This window comes from Lampetra planeri, chromosome 66 (genome assembly GCF_965212315.1).
Source record: "Lampetra planeri chromosome 66, kcLamPlan1.2.h2, whole genome shotgun sequence".
Classification (NCBI taxonomy): domain Eukaryota; kingdom Metazoa; phylum Chordata; class Hyperoartia; order Petromyzontiformes; family Petromyzontidae; genus Lampetra; species Lampetra planeri.
In genome coordinates this window covers 1,176,250-1,203,435 of record NC_136172.1, presented here as the reverse complement: position 1 = coordinate 1,203,435, position 27,186 = coordinate 1,176,250, and the positions used below count along the sequence as shown (strand labels likewise).

Below are 27,186 nucleotides of genomic sequence, written 5' to 3'. Positions count from 1 at the left end.
AACGCGTGGCCTCTCTTCTTCACAGTACGGTCACCACACAACGGTACAACTCGTGACCTCTTCTCTCGACTCCCGTAGACTCTGTGCTGCTGGCTCTCTGTGCCTCGTGTAGACTCCGCGCCTCGGCTACACTCTTCTCTCGTCTCGTGTAGACTCTGCGCCTCTGCTACACTCTTCACTCGTCTCGTGTAGACTTCCCACCTCTGCTACACTCTTCACACGTCTCGTGTAGACTTTACACATCTGGCTACACACTCTTCAGTACCCGTCTCGTGTAGACCTTACATCTCCGGCTAGACACTCTTCAGTACCTATCTCGTGTAGACCTTACACTCTCTCTGGCTACACCGTATGCATTACTCGGCTCGTGTAGACCTTGCACTCTCTCTGGCTACACCGTATGCATTACTCGGCTCGTGTAGACCTTACACTCTCTCTGGCTACACACTATACATTACTCAGCTCGTGTAGACCTTCCACTCTCTCCCTGGCTACACACTATACATTACTCAGCTCGTGTAGACCTTCCACTCTCTCCCTGGCTACACACTATACATTACTCTCCATTACTCTCCATTACTCTCCATTACTCTCCATTACTCTCCATTACTCTCCTCTCCGGGCTCTATCTCTGCACCTTCGTCTTCATTCCTAGATGGTTCCACTTCTGCCCTCTACTCCTCTGTGCATCACCTTATATATCCCTTCCTCCCGGGAGACGGAGCGGATGCGGACCTCAACGTCGGCACCGCTCCTCAGTTACCCAATCACTACGCGCTATCTCTACGATCCGTTTCCGCCCAGCGCGTGTTTCCACTCATCGACCAATCACACCGCGCTGCCACCCGATCACTCCCTCTCAGCGCGTCACCGGCACACAGCCAATCAGCAGCACTACCCCCACCCGCGCGCCGACGCCTGCTCCTCCCCGTCAGCGCGCGTCACCACACACACACACGTACATACGCGCTGGCACACGACGTATACCCCCAGCGCGTATCACCACTACATATGTATAGCAAGCCTGTGTAGTGAGCCTGTCTGTGTAGTGAACCTGTCTGTGTATTGAGTATGTCTATCTTGTGAGCATGTCTCTGGGGTCAGCATTCCTTAGTCGTGAGCGAGCCTTTCTGTGTAGTGAGCCTTTTTGTGTCGTGAGCATGCCTGTGTAGTGAGCCAGTATTTGTTGTGAGCATACCTGTGTAGTGAGCCAGTCAGTGTAGTGAGCATGTGTGTGTAGTGATGTTGTATATATTGTATTTTGAAAAAAAAAGATGAATGATAAAATATGAAATTATTCAAATTTATAAAATCATGAAATGTATGCAAATATGCAAATTAGACTCGATTAATAGTTTGTATTATAATCAATAGGTGTGTGTGTAGTTACGTGTATTATTATTCTTATTATTGGCTCGGCTTCGTTGTCTCGGGGTGCATTACCAATCGTGGTACTACAATAATTATCGCTTTAACTTTTACTGATTATATGTTTTAGTGTAATTATGTCCGGTCTCAGGATTCAGATCTCGCCGCAGGATACAGTTCTTATTATGCATGAAGATTATTATGCATTAACTTAGGAAGAAACCACTCAGACTCTTCTGTGTTAAGCAACTTTAATATCTAAAAACTCTCTAATATGCGAACACACTTATGATCGGAATTGCCACCACAGTACTTCTGTAGCTGTCCTACTCATCGAGCCGTACAATTAACCCTCAATGGTTACGTTGTTAAAACTGAGCAACAGAACAATCGGCTAACTCCTCAGAGTGGCACGACAATACACGACAATAGGATAAGGTCCTTAAAATTACAATATTCATATGGAACCGCGCTAAAGAAACATTCCCAATGACAAAAGTAGGCATCAATGAATTCATTGGTAAGATTCTGCAATTAAAGAAATGTCCCAAAACAATAGTGTACTTGTGAGTGTGTAGGTTTGGTTAACAGATACTTATCAATTGGCTAATGGGACATCAATGAATTAATTGTTAAGATTATGCAATTAAAGAAAAGGAATGGCTAAAATACTTCTAAACGACCTATTCATGCAACTCAAGGGACAGAACACCTTGGGATGGCAATCCTTTTCAAAAGACAAAAAAACTTTTTGTAACAATCTAATTCGTGCCGATATGTGCGTTGTGTGTGTGTGTAGGAGGACAGTCACAACGTTGTCCAATAATTATAGCGGGCAGTATGGTTTGAGTTGTCCACCTACCAGAGGTCGCAACCGGGTACCCGATACCCGTACCCTACCCGATACCCGGCTACCCGTACCCGGCCGGGTACGGGTAGCCGTTTGCGACCCTGATGCGGCCGGGTACGGGTACGGGTAGACCGTGAGTCACTGGTGAGTCACGGTTTGTCACTCATTTCCCAACGTCTTGTCTCTTCTCACAATTCAAGTTCCTAGAATCAACCTACCCACGCCTGCAACATGGCTTCATCCCAGAGGTCGCAATCGGGTACCCGTACCCTACCCGATACCCGGCCGGGTACGGGTAGCCGGGTATCGGGTAGGGTACCCGTTTGCGACCCTGGTGCGGCCGGGTACGGGTAAGGAATCAAACCCCGTTTGCGACCTCTGCCACCTCCTCTTCCTGCTAACTGCGGCTCTGACGAGTCAGTGGCTTCCGCGGTGCAGTTCCGTGTAGCGACAATACCTCAGGTCCCCAGCAGGGGCGCTGGGTCGGCGTCTGTGCGAGACGAACACACGGCGCTCTCGGCTGCGCCGTCAGTCTCTCTCCACCACTGGGGTGGTTGCTGAGGGGCCGTCCATAAATAACGTCCCGCACCTAGGGGAGGGTCAGACATTTGTGACGATGTGTGACGAGGGGGGGGGGGTTGAGAAATGTGACGTCACATCAAAATGCGCTACTTTAAATAAATACAGACAACACGTTCTACTTAATTAAATTGACTTTTTAATAAATGTTTTCTCCTACAACATCAGAGTGCAGCGCCACATTAAATACGCACTACAAGTATACTAGTTTAAAGCGATTTGAAGCATATTAATTTTTTGTGAGGGGGGGGCAGAGCTTTGCGACGTCATATTTGAGGGGGGGGGTCTGACTTTTTGTGACGACGGGGGGAGGGCGGGTCAAAAATCGTCAAAAATCGCGTGACGTCATTTATGGACGGCCCCTGAGTGGGCGGCACGCTGCTCACGATGGCGGCGGTGCCCGTGCCGGCTGCAGGATGATAATGGGTGATGATGGGTCCGGCTTCGTCTGCGTCGATGTGCGCGATGGTCCCGTCGCCAGAGAGCGCTCGCAGCTCGTCCGCTGGGCTGCAGCGCGTCACCCCCTTGGCACCAGGCACTGTCGATCCTTGAGCTCGACCTTTGCTGGAGTGGGCTCGGGGCTTCCGAGTCGGCGCGCTCGTGGTGAGTCGTTAGCTGCTGGTCGGTCCTGTGAGTAGCAGCTGCTTTGCGCGACCACCCTTGGTGCCTCCCCCCATTGTCCAGGAGGGCTCCTGCTGCGAGCTGCTCGTCGTCTGCTCCTCACTCTCCACACCTCATAACATGTAGTCGAACACCTCTTAGTTTCTCGCAACTCTTGGCTAATCGCAGTATTATATGAAAATGTATTCGCTCACCTCTTAGCTTCTCCCAACTCTGATAGCTTAGTGCAATACAATTTATCGCAGTCCTTGACTCTGCAAGCAACTCAACACATAAGGATGCATGTAGAATACAATTTCCAGCGATACTCAGTCTGTCATTGCTCTGACAGACCCAGTATCACAGTGACCATACTCCGGAGCTTGCCGTTGCAAGACTAATTTGGGTGGTTCGGCTTCTTTGTTATATCCTAAATGTTTCGCCTCAGTCTCGTCTTCTCACAAAGGACCGGAATGCCTTTGATTTCGCTCCTCGGCTTGTGATTGGTCGGTTTCCTCTCACGACGGAACAACTGTCCCTTTGATTGTGACCGTGTGTCCGGTGTACGTGTGTGTGTCTGTCTGTTCTAATTTATGGAAGTAATTTCCCAAGTCACATCAATGCCCGGCTTCTCTCCCCTTCCTCAAGCAGTCATCTAATGACCTGTGGACACAGATGCTCTCAATTGCCCCTAAGTGTCGTTATTACAGTTTTAGTACTTTCCGCAGTCATTAAGGCCTTTTGTTGTCTCGAGGGAGGAGTTCACAGGTATGTGTCACTGCATATTTTTTACGTAAAAAAATAGGTAATAGCACTCTGAATATATGTTTTTGGAAAAGGCATATATACAACAGGGAGATTCTCAGTGTAGTGAGTCTGTCTGTGTAGTGAGCCTGTCTGTGTAGTGAGCCTGTCTATGTAGTAAGCCAGTCTATGTAGTGAGCCAGTCTATGTAGTGAACCTGTCTCTGTAGTGAGCCAGTCTCTGTAGTGAGCCTGTCTGTGTAGTGAGCCTGTCTGTGTAGTGAGCCTTTCTATGTAGTGTGCCAGTCTGTGTAGTGAGCCTGTCTGTGTAGTGAGCCTGTCTGTGTAGTGAGCCTGTCTGTGTAGTGTGCCAGTCTGTGTAGTGAGCCTGTCTGTGTAGTGAGCCTGTCTATGTAGTGAGCCAGTCTATGTAGTGAGCCAGTCTATGTAGTGAGCCTGTCTGTGTAGTGAGCCTGTCTCTGTAGTGAGGCAGTCTATGTAGTGTGCCTGTCTGTGTAGTGTGCCTATCTGTGTAGTGAGCCTGTCTGTGTTGCAGGCATGATGGGAGTGTTCCAGACCAGCCTCCTCCTGTGTCTTCTCAGTGGAAGCCTCCATCTGAACGGTGACTCCTCACTAATCTCTTTTGCTCACACACTCCCCCATCTCTCCAGATACCTCTCTTCACATCTTCTCACATATCTCCCTCTACTCCTCTTTCTCTCCATCTGTTCCCCATCTCCGCTCTCACCATGAAGTGGCAGACTCCTCTCCCTCCAGTGCATGAGTTGTCCTGGGTGTCCCCTAAGCCCCAGTGCTCTTCTCTCAATACGGAGCCACCTCATGGGGGCATCTCTCACTCGCTCGGAGGCATTCCACCGCTACTCGTGTGCACGTGGGACGTGTCTCCACTTGTCACGAGGACTCTGTCTGTGTGCACGTGATCACGCACCTCCTATTAGCACAGTTGCCTACTTACTACGCGACAGATGTTCAACACACATCACTTTGATGCGACTTCATGTCTCGTGTGCGCCTTGTGTCTTGTGCTCTCAGAGGCTGCAGGCGATGCTTGGGGAGTAAACTATGGGCAGTTGGTGACTGCAACAGAGGGAGCAGAGGTGGAACTCCCCTGCACTTTCTGGTTCTCCTCAGGACAAGGACCCGTTGTACGAGTCAAGTGGATGAGAGATGGCAAAAAAGCCACAGCAGATAACATCGTCTACAGCTCCACGCCAACAGAGGTGGCTGTGAGCTACAGAGGGCGGACCTCCTTGAGCGGAGTTCTCAGCAGCGGTAGCTGCGCTCTCAAGATCAAGAATGTCGCAGTCTCAGATGCCACCACCTACTACTTCAAATTTGAGTTGAAGACCGATGCGTACACTGGGACACCAGGAGTTCAGCTTCGTGTGAAATGTACGACTACAGCTGCAGGATAAAATAATATTAAGCTCACATGAGCTCTCTTGTTTAAATACTTTTTGCATTTGTATTTATTTACATTTCGTGACTTGCTTACCGTTTTGTCTATTTCATATTCCTATCATTTTACATTGTTTGCCATTGTAAGTTGGTGACCTGCCCCTAATTGACACTTGTCTAAAATAGCTTCATAGCTCATCGGATTCCTCCACTCTAAATAGTGAATCTGATTCTGATATTCAGGGGAAGGAATAATCAGTGGGATCTCTTAGGCGCTTCACTGGCGCGACATCTCCAAGTGCCCCACGTAGTTTCCTGAATGCGACTGTGGTCGCTGATGCCGGAATCCACGGCCACTGGGTCCTGCAGGGGCAGACGCGGTACAGGAGAAGTTCACCGCCATGTGTACGGTCACTGTGTGCGTCTCTCACAGGCGGTGCTGGGTCGACTGCTGCCTTGGTGAGCTACGGACACTCGGTGTGGGTGCGGGAGGGAGACCGCGCGCTGCTGCCCTGCGCCTTCTGCTTCTCGTGGAGTCGCAGTGACCACAGCGTGCGGGGCTTCTGGCTCATTAACGATGCCTTTGACGAGACAAAGACAGAGAACATCGTCTACAGCTCAGTGAGCAACACCAGCCCCATAGAGGGGTACAGGGGGAGAGTGGCGATGGTGGGGAATCTGAGCTCGGGGAGCTGCTCACTGGAGATCAGAGACGTGAGGATGGGAGACTCGAGGAGATATTTCTTCCGCGCTATCATCGATGGAACTAAGTTCAGTGGCGGTGCAGGCATCGCAATAACAGGTAAGGAACCTTTCATGACTCTTTTTCTAACACTAAACAACTTAAGAGGCATTATCCTGTAAATGGTAAACAAATGAAAACTCGTGTTTATGTCTAGAGGCGAATGTGGGCGATGCGAGATCCGCCCGCAGCTGAACATTGTTCTGCCACTAGGAAAGTTCGCGTTGTGTGAGCTCCACAGTCTGTACCCTGCCCCTCGCCTCCTCTCTCACCTCCAGGAGACTGGGTCAGAATGTCTAAGCCCACGGAATTGAAAGGTTAATCACCAAATTGTGGGTGAAAGTGAACTTGTATTGAACCCTGTGTTTTAAAAGCAGATGGCGGGTATACATTGTTCTTTACAAACCCTCTTTACACTCATTAACCCCAATGAGACGTCAAGGTACAGAGGTAAACCCTCTCATCTGGAAACACTGAGATGAGTGAACATTTACAAAGTGCACCCAAAAGGGCCTCTTCCACGTGACCGCCTGCAGCCCCGCCCACCACGCCCCACGTGATGCAGACCACGTGGGGCTGAACACAGCCGCGTGCTGAGCCCTGCCTCCAGTCACCGTCGATCCCCACCGCCCTGCCAGACCAGACCCCGTAACCAGCACGAGCTCAGGGTTCGTGGATGTGCTGCTGCGTCTGGGCAGAGCGCGAGGCTGAGCTCACAGGACTGGCCCTACCGACACGCGGGGCCGTGGGCCCCCAGTGCTGAGCGCTCTGTGCACACTGGCTGCCAGCAGGCCAGGAGATGGCAGCACTGCTAGTCTATCTGTGCGGAGCTATGAGTGTTTGACGCACGATTTCCTCTCACTTGCCAAAATATCATTCGTGGAGTTGGCCAAATATCTCAATGTGAGGGTCCAATTATAAAAGTCTTGTGACTCAGGGAGGCTTTCCTAGCTAAACAGAGGATAGTATTATTACTGGCCCGTCCCTGTGAGTCCAGTGTGAGCATGCATCATATAGAGCTGCGACTTGTGATACATTTATACTTCATCATAACCATCATTGTAATTATAATGGGGTATCATAACCAAGATTCCGTACCTCCGATTAGCACGGTTGGCTACGTATGGTGCAAAGGAAGTTCAATATACATGGTTCTTGTAAAAAAATTTTGTTTCAGTCTTTAACAGGTCATTCACTCCCGAGACTAAGGGAATCAAGAGACTGATCGAGAAAGTGGGGACACCAGCCACTCTGTACTGCAGAACCACGAGCTCCCAGCAAGCAGTCAACTTTCAGTGGTGGAAGTACAGATCAGACGGTCAGTATGGGAGGTTGTCCGAGAGCAGCAGGCATCTGACCTTGGAAGCTGTGGCTGTAAAAGACGTGGGCTGGTACGAATGTGATGCGTGGAGCTCAACAACAAACAGCGAAGATTCATGGACGGAGCTGCAGGTTTTCTGTAAGTGATCACTCCCCAGCATAGTGACACGTGACATTAAAGTTACTCTGTCCACAAACTACGAACTCTGTCACCAACTAACACACAGGGGGTATCCAATTACCCTGAGCTAGAGTTGAGTTGAAGGTTCCCTGTGATTCATGGAATTCGTGCAGAACTGAGCGGTGAGGCCACTGCTCAGAGGAAGCCGAGGAGAGGCGCCCTGGTGCAGAGCACCGAGTGGTTACTGTGTGTGTTGTGTGATTACTGTGTGTGTTGAGTGATTACTGTGTGTGGTGTGTACTGTGTGTGATGTGTGATTACTGTGTGTGATGTGTGATTACTGTGTGTGATGTGTGATTACTGTGTGTGTTGTGTGATTACTGTGTGTGATGTATGATTACTGTGTGTGTTGTGTGATTACTGTGTGTGATGTGTGATTACTGTGTGTTGTGTGATTACTGTGTGTGATGTGTGATTACTGTGTGTGATGTGTGATTACTGTGTGTGATGTGTGATTACTGTGTGTGATGTATGATTACTGTGTGTGATGTATGATTACTGTGTGTGTTGTGTGATTACTGTGTGTGATGTGTGATTACTGTGTGTGATGTGTCATTACTGTGTGTGATGTGTGATTACTGTGTGTGATGTGTGATTACTGTGTGTGTTGTGTGATTACTGTGTGTGATGTGTGATTACTGTGTGTGTTGTGTGATTACTGTGTGTGTTGTGTGATTACTGTGTGTGTTGTGTGATTACTGTGTGTGATGTGTCATTACTGTGTGTGATGTGTCATTACTGTGTGTGATGTGTGATTACTGTGTGTGATGTGTGATTACTGTGTGTGTTGTGTGATTACTGTGTGTGATGTGTGATTACTGTGTGTGTTGTGTGATTACTGTGTGTGATGTGTGATTACTGTGTGTGTTGTGTGATTACTGTGTGTGATGTGTGATTACTGTGTGTGATGTGTGATTACTGTGTGTGTTGTGTGATTACTGTGTGTGTTGTGTGATTACTGTGTGTGTTGTGTGATTACTGTGTGTGATGTGTGATTACTGTGTGTGATGTGTGATTACTGTGTGTGATGTGTGATTACTGTGTGTGATGTGTGATTACTGTGTGTGATGTGTGATTACTGTGTGTGATGTGTCATTACTGTGTGTGTTGTGTGATTACTGTGTGTGATGTGTGATTACTGTGTGTGTTGTGTGATTACTGTGTGTGATGTGTCATTACTGTGTGTGATGTGTGATTACTGTGTGTGATGTGTGATTACTGTGTGTGATGTGTGATTACTGTGTGTGATGTGTGATTACTGTGTGTGATGTGTGATTACTGTGTGTGTTGTGTGATTACTGTGTGTGATGTGTGATTACTGTGTGTGTTGTGTCATTACTGTGTGTGATGTGTCATTACTGTGTGTGATGTGTCATTACTGTGTGTGATGTGTGATTACTGTGTGTGATGTGTCATTACTGTGTGTGATGTGTCATTACTGTGTGTGATGTGTCATTACTGTGTGTGATGTGTGATTACTGTGTGTGATGTATGATTACTGTGTGTGTGTGATTACTGTGTGTGATGTGTGATTACTGTGTGTGATGTGTGATTACTGTGTGTGATGTGTCATTACTGTGTGTGATGTGTCATTACTGTGTGTGATGTATGATTACTGTGTGTGATGTGTGATTACTGTGTGTGATGTGGGATTACTGTGTGTGATGTGTCATTACTGTGTGTGATGTATGATTACTGTGTGTGATGTGTGATTACTGTGTGTGTTGTGTGCTTACTGTGTGTGTTGTGTGATTACTGTGTGTGATGTGTGATTACTGTGTGTGTTGTGTGATTTCTGTGTGTGATGTGTGATTACTGTGTGTGATGTGTGATTACTGTGTGTGATGTGTGATTACTGTGTGTGATGTGTGATTACTGTGTGTGTTGTGTGCTTACTGTGTGTGTTGTGTGATTACTGTGTGTGATGTGTGATTACTGTGTGTGTTGTGTGATTACTGTGTGTGATGTGTGATTACTGTGTGTGTTGTGTGATTACTGTGTGTGATGTGTGATTACTGTGTGTAATGTGTGATTACTGTGTGTGTTGTGTGCTTACTGTGTGTGTTGTGTGATTACTGTGTGTGATGTGTGATTACTGTGTGTGTTGTGTGATTACTGTGTGTGATGTGTGATTACTGTGTGTGTTGTGTGATTACTGTGTGTGTTGTGTGATTACTGTGTGATGTGTGATTACTGTGTGTGTTGTGTGATTACTGTGTGATGTGTCATTACTGTGTGTGATGTGTGATTACTGTGTGTGTTGTGTGATTACTGTGTGTGATGTGTGATTACTGTGTGTGATGTGTGATTACTGTGTGTGTTGTGTGATTACTGTGTGTGTTGTGTGATTACTGTGTGATGTGTCATTACTGTGTGTGATGTGTGATTACTGTGTGTGTTGTGTGATTACTGTGTGTGTTGTGTGATTACTGTGTGTGTTGTGTGATTGCTGTGTGTGTTGTGTGATTACTGTGTGTGCTGTGTGATTACTGTGTGTGATGTGTGGTTATTGTGTGTGTTGTGTGATTACTGTTGTGTGTTGTGTGATTACTGCGTGTGATGTGTGATTACTGTGTGTGATGTGTGATTACTGTGTGTGTTGTGTGATTACTGTGTGTGATGTGTGATTACTGTGTGTGTTGTGTGATTACTGTGTGTGATGTGTGATGTGTGATTACTGTGTGTGTTGTGTGATTACTGTGTGTGATGTGTGATTACTGTGTGTGTTGTGTGATTACTGTGTGTGTTGTGTGATTGCTGTGTGTGTTGTGTGATTACTGTGTGTGCTGTGTGATTATTGTGAGTGTTGTGTGATTACTGTGTGTGTTGTGTGATTACTGTTGTGTGTTGTGTGATTACTGTGTGTGATGTGTGATTACTGTGTGTGATGTGTGATTACTGTGTGTGTTGTGTGATTACTGTGTGTGATGTGTGATTACTGTGTGTGTTGTGTGATTACTGTGTGTGATGTGTGATTACTGTGTGTGTTGTGTGATTACTGTGTGTGTTGTGTGATTACTGTGTGTGCTGTGTGATTACTGTGATCAATGTGTGATTACTGTGTGTGTTGTGTGATTACTGTGTGTGCTGTGTGATTACTGTGTGTGTTGTGTGATTACTGTGTGTGATGCGTAATTACTGTGTGCGATGTGTGATTGCTGTGTGTGTTGTGTGATTACTGTGTGTGATGTGTGATTACTGTGTGTGCTGTGTGACTACTGTGTGTGTTGTGTGATTACTGTGTGTGTTGTGTGATTACTGTGTGTGTGTTGTGTGATTACTGTGTGTTGTGTGATTACTGTGTGTGATGTGTGATTACTGTGTGATGTGTGATTACTGTGTGTTGTGTGATTACTGTGTGTGTTGTGTGATTACTGTGTTTGTGTTGTGTGATTACTGTGTGTGTTGTGTGATTACTGTGTGTGATGTGTGTTTACTGAGTGTGATGTGTGATTACTGTGTGTGTTGTGTGATTACCGTGTGTGTTGTGTGATTACTTGTGTGTTGTGTGATTACTGTGTGTGTTGTGTGATTACTGTGTGTGATGTGTGATTACTGTTTGTGTTGTGTGATTACTGTGTGTGTTGTGTGATTACTGTGTGTGATGTGTGTTTACTGAGTGTGATGTGTGATTACTGTGTGTGTTGTGTGATTACTGTGTGTGATGTGTGATTACTGTGTGTTGTGTGATTACTGTGTGTGATGTGTGATTACTGTGTGTGATGTGTGATTATTGTGTGTGTTGTGTGATTACTGTTTGTGTTGTGTGATTACTGTGTGTGATGTGTGATTACTGTGTGTGATGTGTGATTACTGTGTGTGTTGTGTGATTACTGTTTGTGTTGTGTGATTACTGTGTGTGTTGTGTGATTACTGTGTGTGTTGTGTGATTACTGTGTGTGTTGTGTGATTACTGTGTGTGTTGTGTGATTACTGTTTGTGTTGTGTGATTACTGTGTGTGTTGTGTGATTACTGTGTGTGTTGTGTGATTACTGTGTGTGTTGTGTGATTACTGTGTGTGTTGTGTGATTACTGTGTGTGATGTGTGATTACTGTGTGTGTTGTGTGATTACTGTGTGTGTTGTGTGATTACTGTGTGCGATGTGTGATTACTGTGTGTGTTGTGTGATTACTGTGTGTGATGTGTGATTACTGTGTGTGATGTGTGATTACTGTGTGTGTTGTGTGATTACTGTTGTGTGTTGTGTGATTACTGTGTGTGATGTGTGATTACTGTGTGTGATGTGTGATTACTGTGTGTGTTGTGTGATTACTGTGTGTGATGTGTGATTACTGTGTGTGTTGTGTGATTACTGTGTGTGATGTGTGATTACTGTGTGTGTTGTGTGATTACTGTGTGTGATGTGTGATTACTGTGTGTGTTGTGTGATTACTGTGTGTGTTGTGTGATTGCTGTGTGTGTTGTGTGATTACTGTGTGTGCTGTGTGATTACTGTGTGTGATGTGTGATTACTGTGTGTGTTGTGTGATTACTGTGTGTGTTGTGTGATTAGTGTTGTGTGTTGTGTGATTACTGTGTGTGATGTGTGATTACTGTGTGTGATGTGTGATTACTGTGTGTGTTGTGTGATTACTGTGTGTGATGTGTGATTACTGTGTGTGTTGTGTGATTACTGTGTGTGATGTGTGATGTGTGATTACTGTGTGTGTTGTGTGATTACTGTGTGTGATGTGTGATTACTGTGTGTGTTGTGTGATTACTGTGTGTGTTGTGTGATTACTGTTTGTGCTGTGTGATTACTGTGATCAATGTGTGATTAAATTTCGATTTAAAGCTTTCGTGACTGCAGGGATTCATCTTCTTGGTTCTTTCGGTAAAGTCACGTAGAAGGGAAGTAATAAAATAATAAAAATAAAACATAATAAAACAATTCTCACGACGTTTCGGCCACAACGCAAGCAGCCATCCTCAGGCGAAGAATGAAACACCCCAAGCTTGGAGCGTATATTTAAGCTGGGTTAGAGGGGGGGGAGGTGGGAAGAAGAGCGTCTACACAAAATAATTTGCATATCAAGAGGAATTCAGCATATGGAAAATGCGTAGGAGGTGGGCGGGGGGGGTTCCAAATCAATACTATGCCCGTGCATTATGCAGGATTAGCAGCATCAAAGGGGGGGGGGGAAGGGGGGGAGCATTAACAAAGGAAAGGAATGTTAATAGTATGTAGCTGTAGTTACTAAACAACCACGTAAAAAACTACAGTATAAACTGCATGACAAACTAAAGTATAAACTACATAGCATCATCAGTAAACTTACTATACTCTACAATAAGCTGAGTTACTAACAGTAAGTAATACATGAAAAATTCTACGTTGTAAAAAATTATATAATATGCTTCCATCTAAACTTTATTCTCTTACATCACACGCGTCTATACCGTACTATATACTTCCATAGGCAAAACCAACATTAAATTACATACTGTATTGCTATAAACCACCCTATACCTTATACATTTTTAATATAACACTATGTATTATTCTACCCACCCTAATGTGTATCAAAATGGTGTATTACGTCCTTCCAGTGATTGCTAAGCCAGAATCCATCTTCTCGGTTAAAATTGTCTCTGTGTTTGTAAATGTGGATCGCCTCATGTACGAATCTCTCATGATAGCCAGATGGCTTGCAGAGAACCTCTGTCTTGGAGAAGTCAATGTCATGTGAGCCCACTGAGTTGTAACAGTGATCTGCCACGGCTGAGGTGTTTGTCCTACCGTGTTTCAGGTCAGCTTTATGTTCACGGATGCGGTCCGAGACATGTCGTTTGGTTTCCCCAATGTAACTGCTACCACAGAGGCAACTTAGTTTGTAGACACCAGGGTACTGTATGTCTGGAACCACATCTTTTACAGACGGTACCAGATCACGGATTTTATGTACTGTGTTGAATCGGACCTGGATCTTGTGTTTAATCAGGATTTTGGAGATCTTTTTTGTGACCCCAGCAATGTAGGGTAAGGTGATGGTCTTGAAAGGCTCCTCAACAGGATCCTTCTTGGTGGTTGGAGTGATGGCTTTGCGGATTGTGTAGTCGGAGTAACCATTAGCCTTAAGAGCTTGGCGTACGTGTTTGAGTTCACTGGAAATGTGTTCATGGTCGGAGATGCATTGGGCTCTATGATATAGAGTCTTGATGAGGGAATTCTTCTGGGATGGATGGTGGTGGGAATCCGGTTTTAGATAAGCATCCGTGTGGGTGGCTTTCCTGTAGACAGAGTGGCTCATTGAACCATCAGGTCTCCTTTTGATTAGGACATCCAAAAAGGGTAGCTTGCCATCATTTTCGACTTCCATGGTGAATCTGATGGCTGGGTGTATGGAATTGATATGGTCGAGAAATTGGTCTAGAGCAGGCCGGCCATGTGGCCAGATGACAAAAGTGTCGTCTACGTACCTCTTCCATAAGGTCGGGCGTAGAGTGGCAGTCTGGATGGCGTCCGTCTCAAATTTCTCCATGAAGATGTTGGCTACAACCGGAGATAAGGGGGAGCCCATTGGGGTGCCCTCAATTTGCTTGTAGAAGGTTCCATTCCAGGTGAAGTATGTATTGGTTAAGCAGTGTCTCACCAGGGGGGGTACCCCAGCATTCAGTCCTTGATGAATCAAGTCTTCAATGATTGCGATGGTGTCAGGCACAGGCACCTTGGTGAACAAGGAAACCACATCAAAACTGACAAGCAGGTCGTCTGGGGACAGGGCAATCCCCTTGATTGTTGATACCAGGTCAGTAGAGTTTAGTACTGCAGAGGTGGTTTTTCCAGTGAAAGGCCGTAGGATTTCGGACAAAAAACGAGCCAGTTTGTAAGTGGGGGAGTTGATAGTAGAGACAATGGGACGAAGAGGTGTATCTTCTTTATGTATCTTTGGCAAGCCGTACAATCTTGGTGGCCTGGCTGCAGAAGGTTTCAACGAGAACTGTTTGGTCTGATCAATTAATGCGGTTGAAGCAGAAATGATGTTGTTGGTTTTGGAGACGAGGCTGTTGGTGGGGTCTCTTTTTATTTTTGTATAGCTGCCATCGGTGAGTAGTTCTTGAATTTTGTTGTTGTATTCTATTTTGTCCATGATGACAGTGGCATTGCCTTTGTCGGCTGAGAGGATGACAATGTCATCCCTCTTTTTTAATTGAGCTAATTCAAAACGCTCATCTTTGCTGATGTTGCTAGCTGGCATCTTAGCGTTTTTGAGGGTTACAGAGATTTCCGATCTTGCTACGTCTGCAGCGATGTGACTCAAGCCCTTGAGAGCTACATCTACTCGAGCAATTATATCATTAACTGGTATGTGTCTAGGTGTGACTGCAAAGTTTAGTCCTTTAGCTAAAACGGATTTCAAACCTTCAGAAATAGGACTGTTACTGCGATTAATTACGACTTTGTTAACATCTAGCTTTTCAATGTGTGGGTCCGGTTTCTTGTTTGAGAGGCGGTTGAATTTGGAAATCAAGTTGTCCTTACATTTAGTCGACATAGCGGCAGCTGAAGAGGCAGTCATTTTTTCCACATGTTCCCAATCCGATGTGGACATTGTTGCACTCAAGGATAAGTGTGATTTGTAGAGTGTCTTGTCTAACTGATCTAGTTCGGTGCGCGTAAGTCTGATTTTCTCTGAGATAAGAGCTAAGCTAGTTCTAGACAGAATTCGTTTCGCATTAGAAGAAGTTACAGCAGCAGATGTTAGTGTAAATGCGTTCGGTATTACCTTAGAGTCGCGGCATCTCTTCAGAAAGGTGAGAGACTCGATTAGCTGAGCCTTCTTGTCCCGGAGCTTGTTGAAGGATCTCAAAGTTATGTGGAAACCCTCCCCGTAGAGGCGGTTAAATTTCGATTTAAAGCTTTCGTGACTGCAGGGATTCATCTTCTTGGTTCTTTCGGTAAAGTCACGTAGAAGGGAAGTAATAAAATAATAAAAATAAAACATAATAAAACAATTCTCACGACGTTTCGGCCACAACGCAAGCAGCCATCCTCAGGCGAAGAATGAAACACCCCAAGCTTGGAGCGTATATTTAAGCTGGGTTAGAGGGGGGGGGAGGTGGGAAGAAGAGCGCCTACACAAAATAATTTGCATATCAAGAGGAATTCAGCATATGGAAAATGCGTAGGAGGTGGGCGGGGGGGGTTCCAAATCAATACTATGCCCGTGCATTATGCAGGATTAGCAGCATCAAAGGGGGGGGGGAAGGGGGGGAGCATTAACAAAGGAAAGGAATGTTAATAGTATGTAGCTGTAGTTACTAAACAACCACGTAAAAAACTACAGTATAAACTGCATGACAAACTAAAGTATAAACTACATAGCATCATCAGTAAACTTACTATACTCTACAATAAGCTGAGTTACTAACAGTAAGTAATACATGAAAAATTCTACGTTGTAAAAAATTATATAATATGCTTCCATCTAAACTTTATTCTCTTACATCACACGCGTCTATACCGTACTATATACTTCCATAGGCAAAACCAACATTAAATTACATACTGTATTGCTATAAACCACCCTATACCTTATACATTTTTAATATAACACTATGTATTATTCTACCCACCCTACTGTGTATCAAAATGGTGTATTACGTCCTTCCAGTGATTGCTAAGCCAGAATCCATCTTCTCGGTTAAAATTGTCTCTGTGTTTGTAAATGTGGATCGCCTCATGTACGAATCTCTCATGATAGCCAGATGGCTTGCAGAGAACCTCTGTCTTGGAGAAGTCAATGTCATGTGAGCCCACTGAGTTGTAACAGTGATCTGCCACGGCTGAGGTGTTTGTCCTACCGTGTTTCAGGTCTGCTTTATGTTCACGGATGCGGTCCGAGACATGTCGTTTGGTTTCCCCAATGTAACTGCTACCACAGAGGCAACTTAGTTTGTAGACACCAGGGTACTGTATGTCTGGAACCACATCTTTTACAGACGGTACCAGATCACGGATTTTATGTACTGTGTTGAATCGGACCTGGATCTTGTGTTTAATCAGGATTTTGGAGATCTTTTTTGTGACCCCAGCAATGTAGGGTAATTACTGTGTGTGTTGTGTGATTACTGTGTGTGCTGTGTGATTACTGTGTGTGTTGTGTGATTACTGTGTGTGATGCGTAATTACTGTGTGCGATGTGTGATTGCTGTGTGTGTTGTGTGATTACTGTGTGTGATGTGTGATTACTGTGTGTGCTGTGTGACTACTGTGTGTGTTGTGTGATTACTGTGTGTGTTGTGTGATTACTGTGTGTGTTGTGTGATTACTGTGTGTGATGTGTGATTACTGTTTGTGTTGTGTGATTACTGTGTGTGTTGTCTGATTACTGTGTGTGATGTGTGTTTACTGAGTGTGATGTGTGATTACTGTGTGTGTTGTGTGATTACCGTGTGTGTTGTGTGATTACTTGTGTGTTGTGTGATTACTGTGTGTGTTGTGTGATTACTGTGTGTTGTGTGATTACTGTGTGTGATGTGTGATTACTGTTTGTGTTGTGTGATTACTGTGTGTGTTGTGTGATTACTGTGTGTGATGTGTGTTTACTGAGTGTGATGTGTGATTACTGTGTGTGTTGTGTGATTACTGTGTGTGATGTGTGATTACTGTGTGTTGTGTGATTACTGTGTGTGATGTGTGATTACTGTGTGTGATGTGTGATTATTGTGTGTGTTGTGTGATTACTGTTTGTGTTGTGTGATTACTGAGTGTGATGTGTGATTACTGTGTGTGTTGTGTGATTACTGTTTGTGTTGTGTGATTACTGTGTGTGATGTGTGATTACTGTTTGTGTTGTGTGATTACTGTTTGTGTTGTGTGATTACTGTGTGTGATGTGTGTTTACTGAGTGTGATGTGTGATTACTGTGTGTGTTGTGTGATTACTGTTTGTGTTGTGTGATTAATGTGTGTGATGTGTGTTTACTGAGTGTGATGTGTGATTACTGTATGTGTTGTGTGATTACTGTGTGTGATGTGTGATTACTGTGTGTGATGTGTGATTACTGTGTGTGATGTGTGATTACTGTGTGTGTTGTGTGATTACTGTTTGTGTTGTGTGATTACTGTGTGTGTTGTGTGATTACTGTGTGTGTTGTGTGATTACTGTGTGTGTTGTGTGATTACTGTTTGTGTTGTGTGATTACTGTGTGTGTTGTGTGATTACTGTGTGTGTTGTGTGATTACTGTGTGTGTTGTGTGATTACTGTTTGTGTTGTGTGATTACTGTGTGTGATGTGTGATTACTGTGTGTGTTGTGTGATTACTGTGTGTGTTGTGTGATTACTGTGTGTGTTGTGTGATTACTGTGTGCGATGTGTGATTACTGTGTGTGTTGTGTGATTACTGTGTATGTTGTGTGATTACTGTGTGTGATGAGTGATTACTGTGTGTGTTGTGTGATTACTGTGTGTGTTGTGTGATTACTGTGTATGTTGTGTGATTACTGTGTGCGATGTGTGATTACTGTGTGTGTTGTGTGATTACTGTGTGTGATGTGTGATTACTGTGTGATGTGTGATTACTGTGTGATGTGTGATTACTGTGTGTGATGTGTGATTACTGTGTGTGATGTGTGATTACTGTGTGTGATGTGTGATTACTGTGTGTGATGTGTGATTACTGTGTGTGTTGTGTGATTACTGTGTGTGATGTGTGATTACTGTGTGTGATGTGTGATTACTGTGTGTGATGTGTGATTACTGTGTGTGCTGTGTGATTACTGTGTGTGATGTGTGATTACTGTGTGTGTTGTGTGATTAATGTGTGTGTTGTGTGATTTATGTGTGTGTTGTGTGATTACTGTGTGTGATGTGTGATTACTGGGTGTGTTGTGTGATTACTGTGTGTGTTGTGTGATTACTGCGTGTGATGTGTGATTACTGCGTGTGTTGTGTGATTACTGTGTGTGATGTGTGATTACTGTGTGTGTTGTGTGATTACTGTGTGTGATGTGTGATTTACTGCGTGTGATGTGTGATTACTGTGTGTGATGTGTGATTACTGTGTGTGTTGTGTGATTACTGCGTGTGTTGTGTGATTACTGTGTGTGATGTGTGATTACTGTATGTGATGTTTGATTACTGTGTGTGATGTTTGATTACTGTGTGTTGTGTGATTACTGTGTGTGTTGTGTGATTACTGTGTGTGTTGTGTGATTACTGTGTGTGTTGTGTGATTACTGTGTGTGTTGTGTGATTACTGTGTGTGTTGTGTGATTACTGTGTGTGTTGTGCGATTACTGTGTGTGATGTGTGATTACTGTGTGTTGTGTGATTACTGTGTGTGTTGTGTGATTACTGTGTGTGTTGTGTGATTACTGTGTGTGTTGTGTGATTACTGTGTGTGTTGTGTGATTACTGTGTGTGATGTGTGATTACTGTGTGTGTTGTGTGATTACTGTGTGTGATGTGTGATTACTGTGTGTGTTGTGTGATTACTGTGTGTGTTGCGTGATTACTGTGTGTGATGTGTGATTACTGTGTGTGATGTGTGATTACTGTGTGTGTTGTGTGATTACTGTGTGTGTTGTGTGATTACTGTGTGTGATGTGTGATTACTGTGTGTGATGTGTGATTACTGTGTGTGTTGCGTGATTACTGTGTGTGTTGCGTGATTACTGTGTGTGATGTGTGATTACTGTGTGTGATGTGTGATTACTGTGTGTGATGTGTGATTACTGTGTGTGTTGTGTGATTACTGTGTGTGTTGTGTGATTACTGTTTGTGATTACTGTGTGTGATGTGTGATTACTGTGTGTGTTGTGTGATTACTGTGTGTGTTGTGTGATTACTGTTTGTGATTACTGTGTGTGATGTGTGATTACTGTGTGTTGTGTGATTACTGTGTGTGATGTGTGATTACTGTGTGTGATGTGTGATTACTGTGTGTGATGTGTGATTACTGTGTGTGATGTGTGATTACTGTGTGTATTGTGTGATTACTGTGTGTGTTGCGTGATTACTGTGTGTGTTGTGTGATTACTGTGTGTGATGTGTGATTACTGTGTGTGATGTGTGATTACTGTGTGTGATGTGTGATTACTGTGTGTGATGTGTGATTATTGTGTGTGATGTCTGATTACTGTGTGTGATGTGTGATTACTGTGTGTGTTGTGTGATTACTGTTTGTGTTGTGTGATTACTGTGTGTGTTGTGTGATTACTGTGTGTGTTGTGTGATTACTGTGTGTGTTGTGTGATTACTGTTTGTGTTGTGTGATTACTGTGTGTGTTGTGTGATTACTGTGTGTGTTGTGTGATTACTGTGTGTGTTGTGTGATTACTGTTTGTGTTGTGTGATTACTGTGTGTGATGTGTGATTACTGTGTGTGTTGTGTGATTACTGTGTGTGTTGTGTGATTACTGTGTATGTTGTGTGATTACTGTGTGCGATGTGTGATTACTGTGTGTGTTGTGTGATTACTGTGTGTGTTGTGTGATTACTGTGTGTGTTGTGTGATTACTGTGTGTGATGAGTGATTACTGTGTGTGTTGTGTGATTACTGTGTATGTTGTGTGATTACTGTGTGTGATGTGTGATTACTGTGTGATGTGTGATTACTGTGTGATGTGTGATTACTGTGTGTGATGTGTGATTACTGTGTGTGATGTGTGATTACTGTGTGTGATGTGTGATTACTGTGTGTGATGTGTGATTACTGTGTGTGTTGTGTGATTACTGTGTGTGATGTGTGATTACTGTGTGTGATGTGTGATTACTGTGTGTGATGTGTGATTACTGTGTGTGCTGTGTGATTACTGTGTGTGATGTGTGATTACTGTGTGTGTTGTGTGATTAATGTGTGTGTTGTGTGATTTATGTGTGTGTTGTGTGATTACTGTGTGTGATGTGTGATTACTGGGTGTGTTGTGTGATTACTGTGTGTGTTGTGTGATTACTGCGTGTGATGTGTGATTACTGCGTGTGTTGTGTGATTACTGTGTGTGATGTGTGATTACTGTGTGTGATGTGTGATTTACTGCGTGTGATGTGTGATTACTGTGTGTGATGTGTGATTACTGTGTGTGTTGTGTGATTACTGCGTGTGTTGTGTGATTACTGTGTGTGATGTGTGATTACTGTGTGTGTTGTGTGATTACTGTGTGTGATGTGTAATTACTGTGTGTGTTGTGTGATTACTGTGTGTGATGTGTGATTACTGTGTGTTGTGTGATTAATGTGTGTGATGTGTGATTACTGTGTATGTTGTGTGATTACTGTGTGTGATGTGTGATTATTGTGTGTGTTGTGTGATTCTTGTGTGTGATGTGTGATTACTGTGTGTGATGTTTGATTACTGTGTGTGATGTTTGATTACTGTGTGTGTTGTGCGATTACTGTGTGTGATGTGTGATTACTGTGTGTTGTGTGATTACTGTGTGTGTTGTGTGATTACTGTGTGTGTTGTGTGATTACTGTGTGTGTTGTGTGATTACTGTGTGTGTTGTGTGATTACTGTGTGTGATGTGTGATTACTGTGTGTTGCGTGATTACTGTGTGTGTTGCGTGATTACTGTGTGTGATGTGTGATTACTGTGTGTGATGTGTGATTACTGTGTGTGATGTGTGATTACTGTGTGTGTTGTGTGATTACTGTGTGTGTTGTGTGATTACTGTGTGTGTTGTGTGATTACTGTGTGTGATGTGTGATTACTGTGTGTGATGTGTGATTACTGTGTGTGTTGCGTGATTACTGTGTGTGTTGTGTGATTACTGTGTGTGATGTGTGATTACTGTGTGTGATGTGTGATTACTGTGTGTGATGTGTGATTACTGTGTGTGATGTGTGATTACTGTGTGTGTTGTGTGATTACTGTTTGTGATTACTGTGTGTGATGTGTGATTACTGTGTGTGATGTGTGATTACTGTGTGTGATGTGTGATTACTGTGTGTGATGTGTGATTACTGTGTGTGTTGTGTGATTACTGTGTGTGTTGTGTGATTACTGTTTGTGATTACTGTGTGTGATGTGTGATTACTGTGTGTTGTGTGATTACTGTGTGTGATGTGTGATTACTGTGTGTGATGTGTGATTACTGTGTGTGATGTGTGATTACTGTGTGATGTGTGATTACTGTGTGTGATGTGTGATTATTGTGTGTGATGTCTGATTACTGTGTGTGATGTGTGATTACTGTGTGTGTTGTGTGATTACTGTGTTGATGTGTGATTACTGTGTGTGATGTGTGATTACTGTGTGTGTTGTGGGATTACTGTGTGTGTTGTGTGATTACTGTGTGTTGTGTGATTACTGTGTGTGATGTGTGATTACTTTGTGTGATGTGTGATTACTGTGTGTTGTGTGATTACTGTGTGTGATTACTGTGTGTGATGTGTGATTACTGTTTTTGCTGAAAGATCATTGTTGATGCTGTTTGGTTCCTGTGTGTGCGGTGATGTGAGGTTCGGTTGTTGTGTTCACCCAGTTTTGTACTTCAGTAACAATATGTATTGAGTCCAACTGAGTCGCAGACGTTGTCTTGGGAGCAACACTTTTTATTAACAACGACATAACATAATGTAACCTACACTCGGGTGGTGAACTACATTCTAGCCACGCTACGGCAGAACTACGATGGTCCCGCTCTTCCGGTCTAGACCACAATCTCGGTCCCAGACCACGTGGCTAGAGGCTTCTTCAACCCGACGTGGATTTTCTCTCACCAACAGGCAAAAACCTCGAGCCCCTCACAGGGCCCTGTTATATCGGCCCCGGCTGGGGCTGGCTCCGCCACTCGCCCCGCCCACCTTCTAGATCTCTCTGGCCCTTTCCCGAAGGCTCCCGAGAGCTCTTCTATACCACGTGACCACCCACCGGACCCCCTCCACCGGTGGCTCCCCTTCAATATCATCCGGTCATGTGTCGGCAGGCCAACTAGCGTATCATGCCCCAACGTAACCCTGGCTGGTTGACACTCCCTCTCGCTCCCTCACCGGGAGCCCACACCGCACACTGTACATGGTGCTTCCGCACTAACCAGCGCTCACCCAAGCCCCGCTAGGGCTGGTACTACGCCCAGTAACCGGATTGCTCATAATGACAACATATTATCCACCGTGGCCTCGCAAGCCCGGCACCACACAGTGACATTCCCAGTCACTACAAATATAACAGTCACATATATATTTAAATTCCAATATTTTAGTAATATTTGGGATATTGTATTTTCATTCACAGCCTCTGTGCATTGTGGATGATGTTCTGGACTGTTAATATCACTCTACCTGCCCATGTCAACTCATGTCAGTAACCCATGCCCCTGGTGTTCAGCCTTTCTACGGGCCCAGTCAGAGCTCCGTGCCACCGTCCCGGCCACCCTGGGCTGCAGCGTGGACGCCGTGGTCCCCATGGACTCCGTCGCCATCCGCTGGGTCTTGGACGACGTCGTCAAGTGGACAAACTCAAGTGGACAAACTCAGTTTAACAAGTGGACAAACTCAACCTCCCGGAGTCGATCTCCAGATGGGACGTTCACCGTGACGAGCCGGCTCAGCTTCACCTCATCAGCCGAGGACGATGGAAGGAAATGTCGCTGTGAAGCCTCGGGAGGCGACCTAGCCTCAACGATGGTCCAAGAATTCATCCTGGACGTCAAGTGTGAGTCTCCAGCAGTAGTTGTTGCCCTTGTGTTTATATTCGTGTACAGACTGTGCCACTGTGTCGTGCTATGGGTGGCACAGTAATTGCTGGCTTTGTGTGATGCCCTCCAGTGAGTGTAAGCCACTTAATTACTTGAGGTGAGATAACACAGGCGATCATCGCTGCTGCATGTGAAAGAAACTGAACAGTGGTCTTTAGTCTGCACACAGGGCCAGATGACATGAGATGCAAAGCTCCTCAGTGCCAGCACAGAACAACCCTGCTGGGCAGACAGTAAATGCTGTGAGTCTGTCAGATAGAGCCTTGACAGATGACTCCGTCTGTAAGGTCACCAAGCCCCACTCACTGAGCCCTGTGTGGTTGCACAATGGAGTAATGAGAGGCTCCCTCTCCACTCCCATCCAGTTGTCAAGACAATGACTGTCGGATTCTCCTCTGTTGGCAGATGCACCGGTGGTGGTGAACCTGTCTCAGGACGAGACGTGTGGGGGTGACCTCTGCATCCTCTGTGAGGTGAAGGCGAATCCTCCTGCCACCATCACCTGGAGAACCGTGGGGAGCGATGCATCAGAATGGAACCAGACCCAGCATGGGGATAGAACCCTGACTCGGAGCTCCGTGGTTATGAATCGATCACAGGAACACATTGTTACGTGTGTGGCGGCAAACGAGGTCGGCGAGACCGAGGCCGTATTTGACATTCAAGGTGCTCATTCCAGAATTTACTCACTCAGGATTGCCCTCATTAATGACTTCGCTCAATTTAAGTCTGTGCAGTGTGAAGGTTAACCTCAGCGAATGAGTGAAGGGCGTGTTTAACAGAGATTTCTCAGTTTAAATGACTGCATAAATCATATGGGTTTTGCACATTTTAGGTTTTTATCGCGTTCTTATTTCATCGTAAAATATCCAAATTGTGAAGTGTACAATATTAATCTAGCAGGCTAAGGGGGCTCATTCCATTCTTGTGACACGGGCCAACCGAGCAGCACAACACTGATAATGTTGTAGCTCTTTACAAAACACGTGGCGGCAAAAGCACGTGACTTGTGGCGAGGCACGTGGTGAGGGGCTGGCACAGGAAGCCACCGGCTCCACGCCGCCCAGGCCGTGACGGGGAGAGCCACGTGCAGCCGTGAGGGCTGCGGCTGCACGGGAGAGGCACCGCGCTGCACGCGCCCCTCTCCCCTGGCCAGCCACAGGGAGCTGCTGCTTCGCCACCGCACTCGCTGTCCGCCTTGAGCCTCGAATGCTCGCGGGTGGCCTTCGTGTGGGGTCGTCTTGTAGCCACGGTAACGAGGAGGGCTCCTTTCTGCAGGCGGCGCGGGCTCTGGCTGCTGGTGCGTCCTCTCCCTCCTGGCGCCGGTGGTCGCCTGGACGGGCGTAGGGCTTTGTCTGCTGCTGCTGTGGCGAGGGGCGGGCGAGGTAACGGTGCAGCTGCCTCCATCGTGTCTGAGTGTGGTGACAGCCGCCCCTCTCCCCAACTCCAGCCTGTCTGTCACCTTCCGCTGCTTCGCGTTTGTGGTTTGTTCAGGGAACAGTTGGAGATGCCTCTTGGGTCCTGACAGGGTGGTTCTAGCAGCAGGTTGTACGCGCCAGGGAATTGAACCGATTGGTTTTCCAGTTTGGTGCAGGTAAAGCCGAAAACCAACTGAACCGGTTACAGTTCACTTGGTTCAAAACGGTCTCGAAAGGTTGCGAAAAGCAGGGTAACCACGTTCACATTTGAACTTTTGCTCAAAATTAGCTGGTAAATTCAGATACAATTACAAATGACAACTTCTCGGCAATGTGCAATGTTGATGTAGCGACCCAGACCACGACAAAGGGGATTGAGCTCAGGGCTGGTTTTATTGTCCCGTAACCTCTGCCGCTCCAGAGCACTTCCAAGTCCCATAACCGGGAACAGGTCGCATGAGCGACAACTGAAGCAATGCCCGCTTCACAGCCCTCTTCTACAGTAGCTATATCCAACACACAATTACACTGAACATAGCGCCAGCTTGCACAGCACGCTTCAAGGGTCGGTGTATTCAGACAGTCGGTTTCAATTAACACCGCACGGTCCTGCACAGTGCTGGGTGGAGTTTGCGTCTCTCCCCTCTCCCCGTGGTCGCGTGGATTTTTTCTCTAAGGCTCCGGTTTTTCCCCTCCAAATTAGAAACGTGCATTGAGGTTAATTATTTTGCTGCTGTAAATTTCCACATGATGAGCCACTTTGTTGAGCTCTCATTTGTCGCCAGGAGGCTTCTGAAAAATAAGTTAATACCTCAGTGGGCTTTGACTGCTAAGATAAAAAAGAGTTTAGTTTAACTTGTTTGTTTTCAAGGGATTTGTTTACCTTTCCTATACTATGCACTCCTGTCGTGTTTGTGTTTTGTTTGTTGTTGTAACGTTCTTACCCGTCCCTACTGGGCATTGCTGAAAAAAATGCTTTCTAGCTCACCGGATTGTCCTCCAGTATAAGTCAATATTTTGATTCTCCCCGTACACCCCCTTTGATGCTCACCCCCCCCCCAGCCGAAGGCCTCCTCCTGTTGCCATTGTTTAGAAACAGTAAATACTTGTCTATCTCCCCAACACCACCCCCATCTATCACTCTAGCTTGGGTTCACGACTTGTACCCCCATGGGTCGCTAACATTTACATCTTCATTTGATTGCTGGCCGTGCACGCGTTGATTCACGGACTGCACTTCCACGCCTGCGGGAATGCGCAGAGCGCGACATTCAGACGAAGCAACAGGCATCGCGCAGGGCGCAGCAAACGCGGCACATCACCACGGTTCGGGACGAGTCTCTCGTGGTACAAGCCCTGTTGACTTACCCACAAAGCGGAACTTATTTTATAAACCTCAGGAGGGATGATGGGCTGAGTAAACCCCCATCCAGGATGTGAACTCGTCACTTTCCGACCGCGAGAAGCTCGCGCTCCCGCTGAGCCACCCGCGTTGAAAGGTGAAGGAGCAGCCCTGGCACTGCGTGCTCACGCCACTGCTGGCGGAAGGGACTCCATTCGAGGGAGCCGTCTCGGGTATTTGGTTTACTCTCTAAGACTGAGCGGACGTGTTGCTAGAAGTGGGCTCACCCACACTTTACCCCACCACACGCGACCGGCCGATCCACTAACTGCGATCTTCCCATTTACATCACTGCCAGATGGAGGTGATTGCGGCGAGTTAATTACAGTTTGCCAATTACGTTGCTTTGCTGGGAGATGGAGAAGGAACGAGCGACCTCTGGATTGCAAGTCCAGCGTGCAAATCCTGGCACATTGAGCATCTCCCTGAGCCAGCTGAGGGAGCATGGTCAATGTGCCATCGAGTGTACGAAAAGTGAAACCGGCCAAGAAACACTATATTACATTTTTATGTATCATGTAAACCTTTTTAAACTGCTAACTTAATCCTGTTTTGGGGTTTCCTTCCAGTGCAGATAGTTAAAATTTTTTATTTCGGCTCATGAAAAGTGGTTAATACCGGTTTCCTGTTTCGGTTTTCGGTTCAAATTAAAAACTCCCCTTGTTGGGAGCCCCTCTGCCTGAAGGCCGTGATCAAGCCGAGCCCTGACACGTGCGGTCACTGTGCTGAGCATTGTCCCTGAGCCCCCCAGACCATTTCTGATTTAAATGTCACCTCTGTACCGGATGATGTATCTACATTAATCTATCAATGACTGTAAGTGCGACACTGTTAAGTTTCTCTTCAGTATAGGACAGTACCCGAAGGTGCGTTTCGTATCGTGGCGATGTGTCTGCCTCTGTGCAGGGTGGCGCTGGC

The 27,186-nt window shown here is 45.6% G+C and overlaps 1 protein-coding gene and 1 long non-coding RNA gene across 2 annotated transcripts; both read left to right on the top strand.

Moving 5' to 3' along the window:
* Positions 1–3,116: 3,116 nt before the first annotated feature.
* Positions 3,117–7,064, top strand: LOC144737251 (sialic acid-binding Ig-like lectin 12). The gene is made up of 5 exons (XM_078619972.1): positions 3,117–3,400; positions 4,697–4,762; positions 5,194–5,553; positions 5,993–6,361; positions 7,000–7,064. The coding sequence occupies exons 1-5, from the start codon at positions 3,214–3,216 to the stop codon at positions 7,062–7,064; spliced, it is 1,047 nt and encodes a 348-aa protein (XP_078476098.1). The 5' UTR covers positions 3,117–3,213.
* Positions 7,065–7,154: 90 nt separating this feature from the next.
* On the top strand, positions 7,155–24,037 carry LOC144737230 (uncharacterized). The gene is made up of 3 exons (XR_013588918.1): positions 7,155–7,760; positions 23,079–23,405; positions 23,854–24,037. It is a non-coding gene; the product is annotated as an uncharacterized LOC144737230 (long non-coding RNA).
* The last annotated feature ends 3,149 nt before the right edge of the window (positions 24,038–27,186 follow it).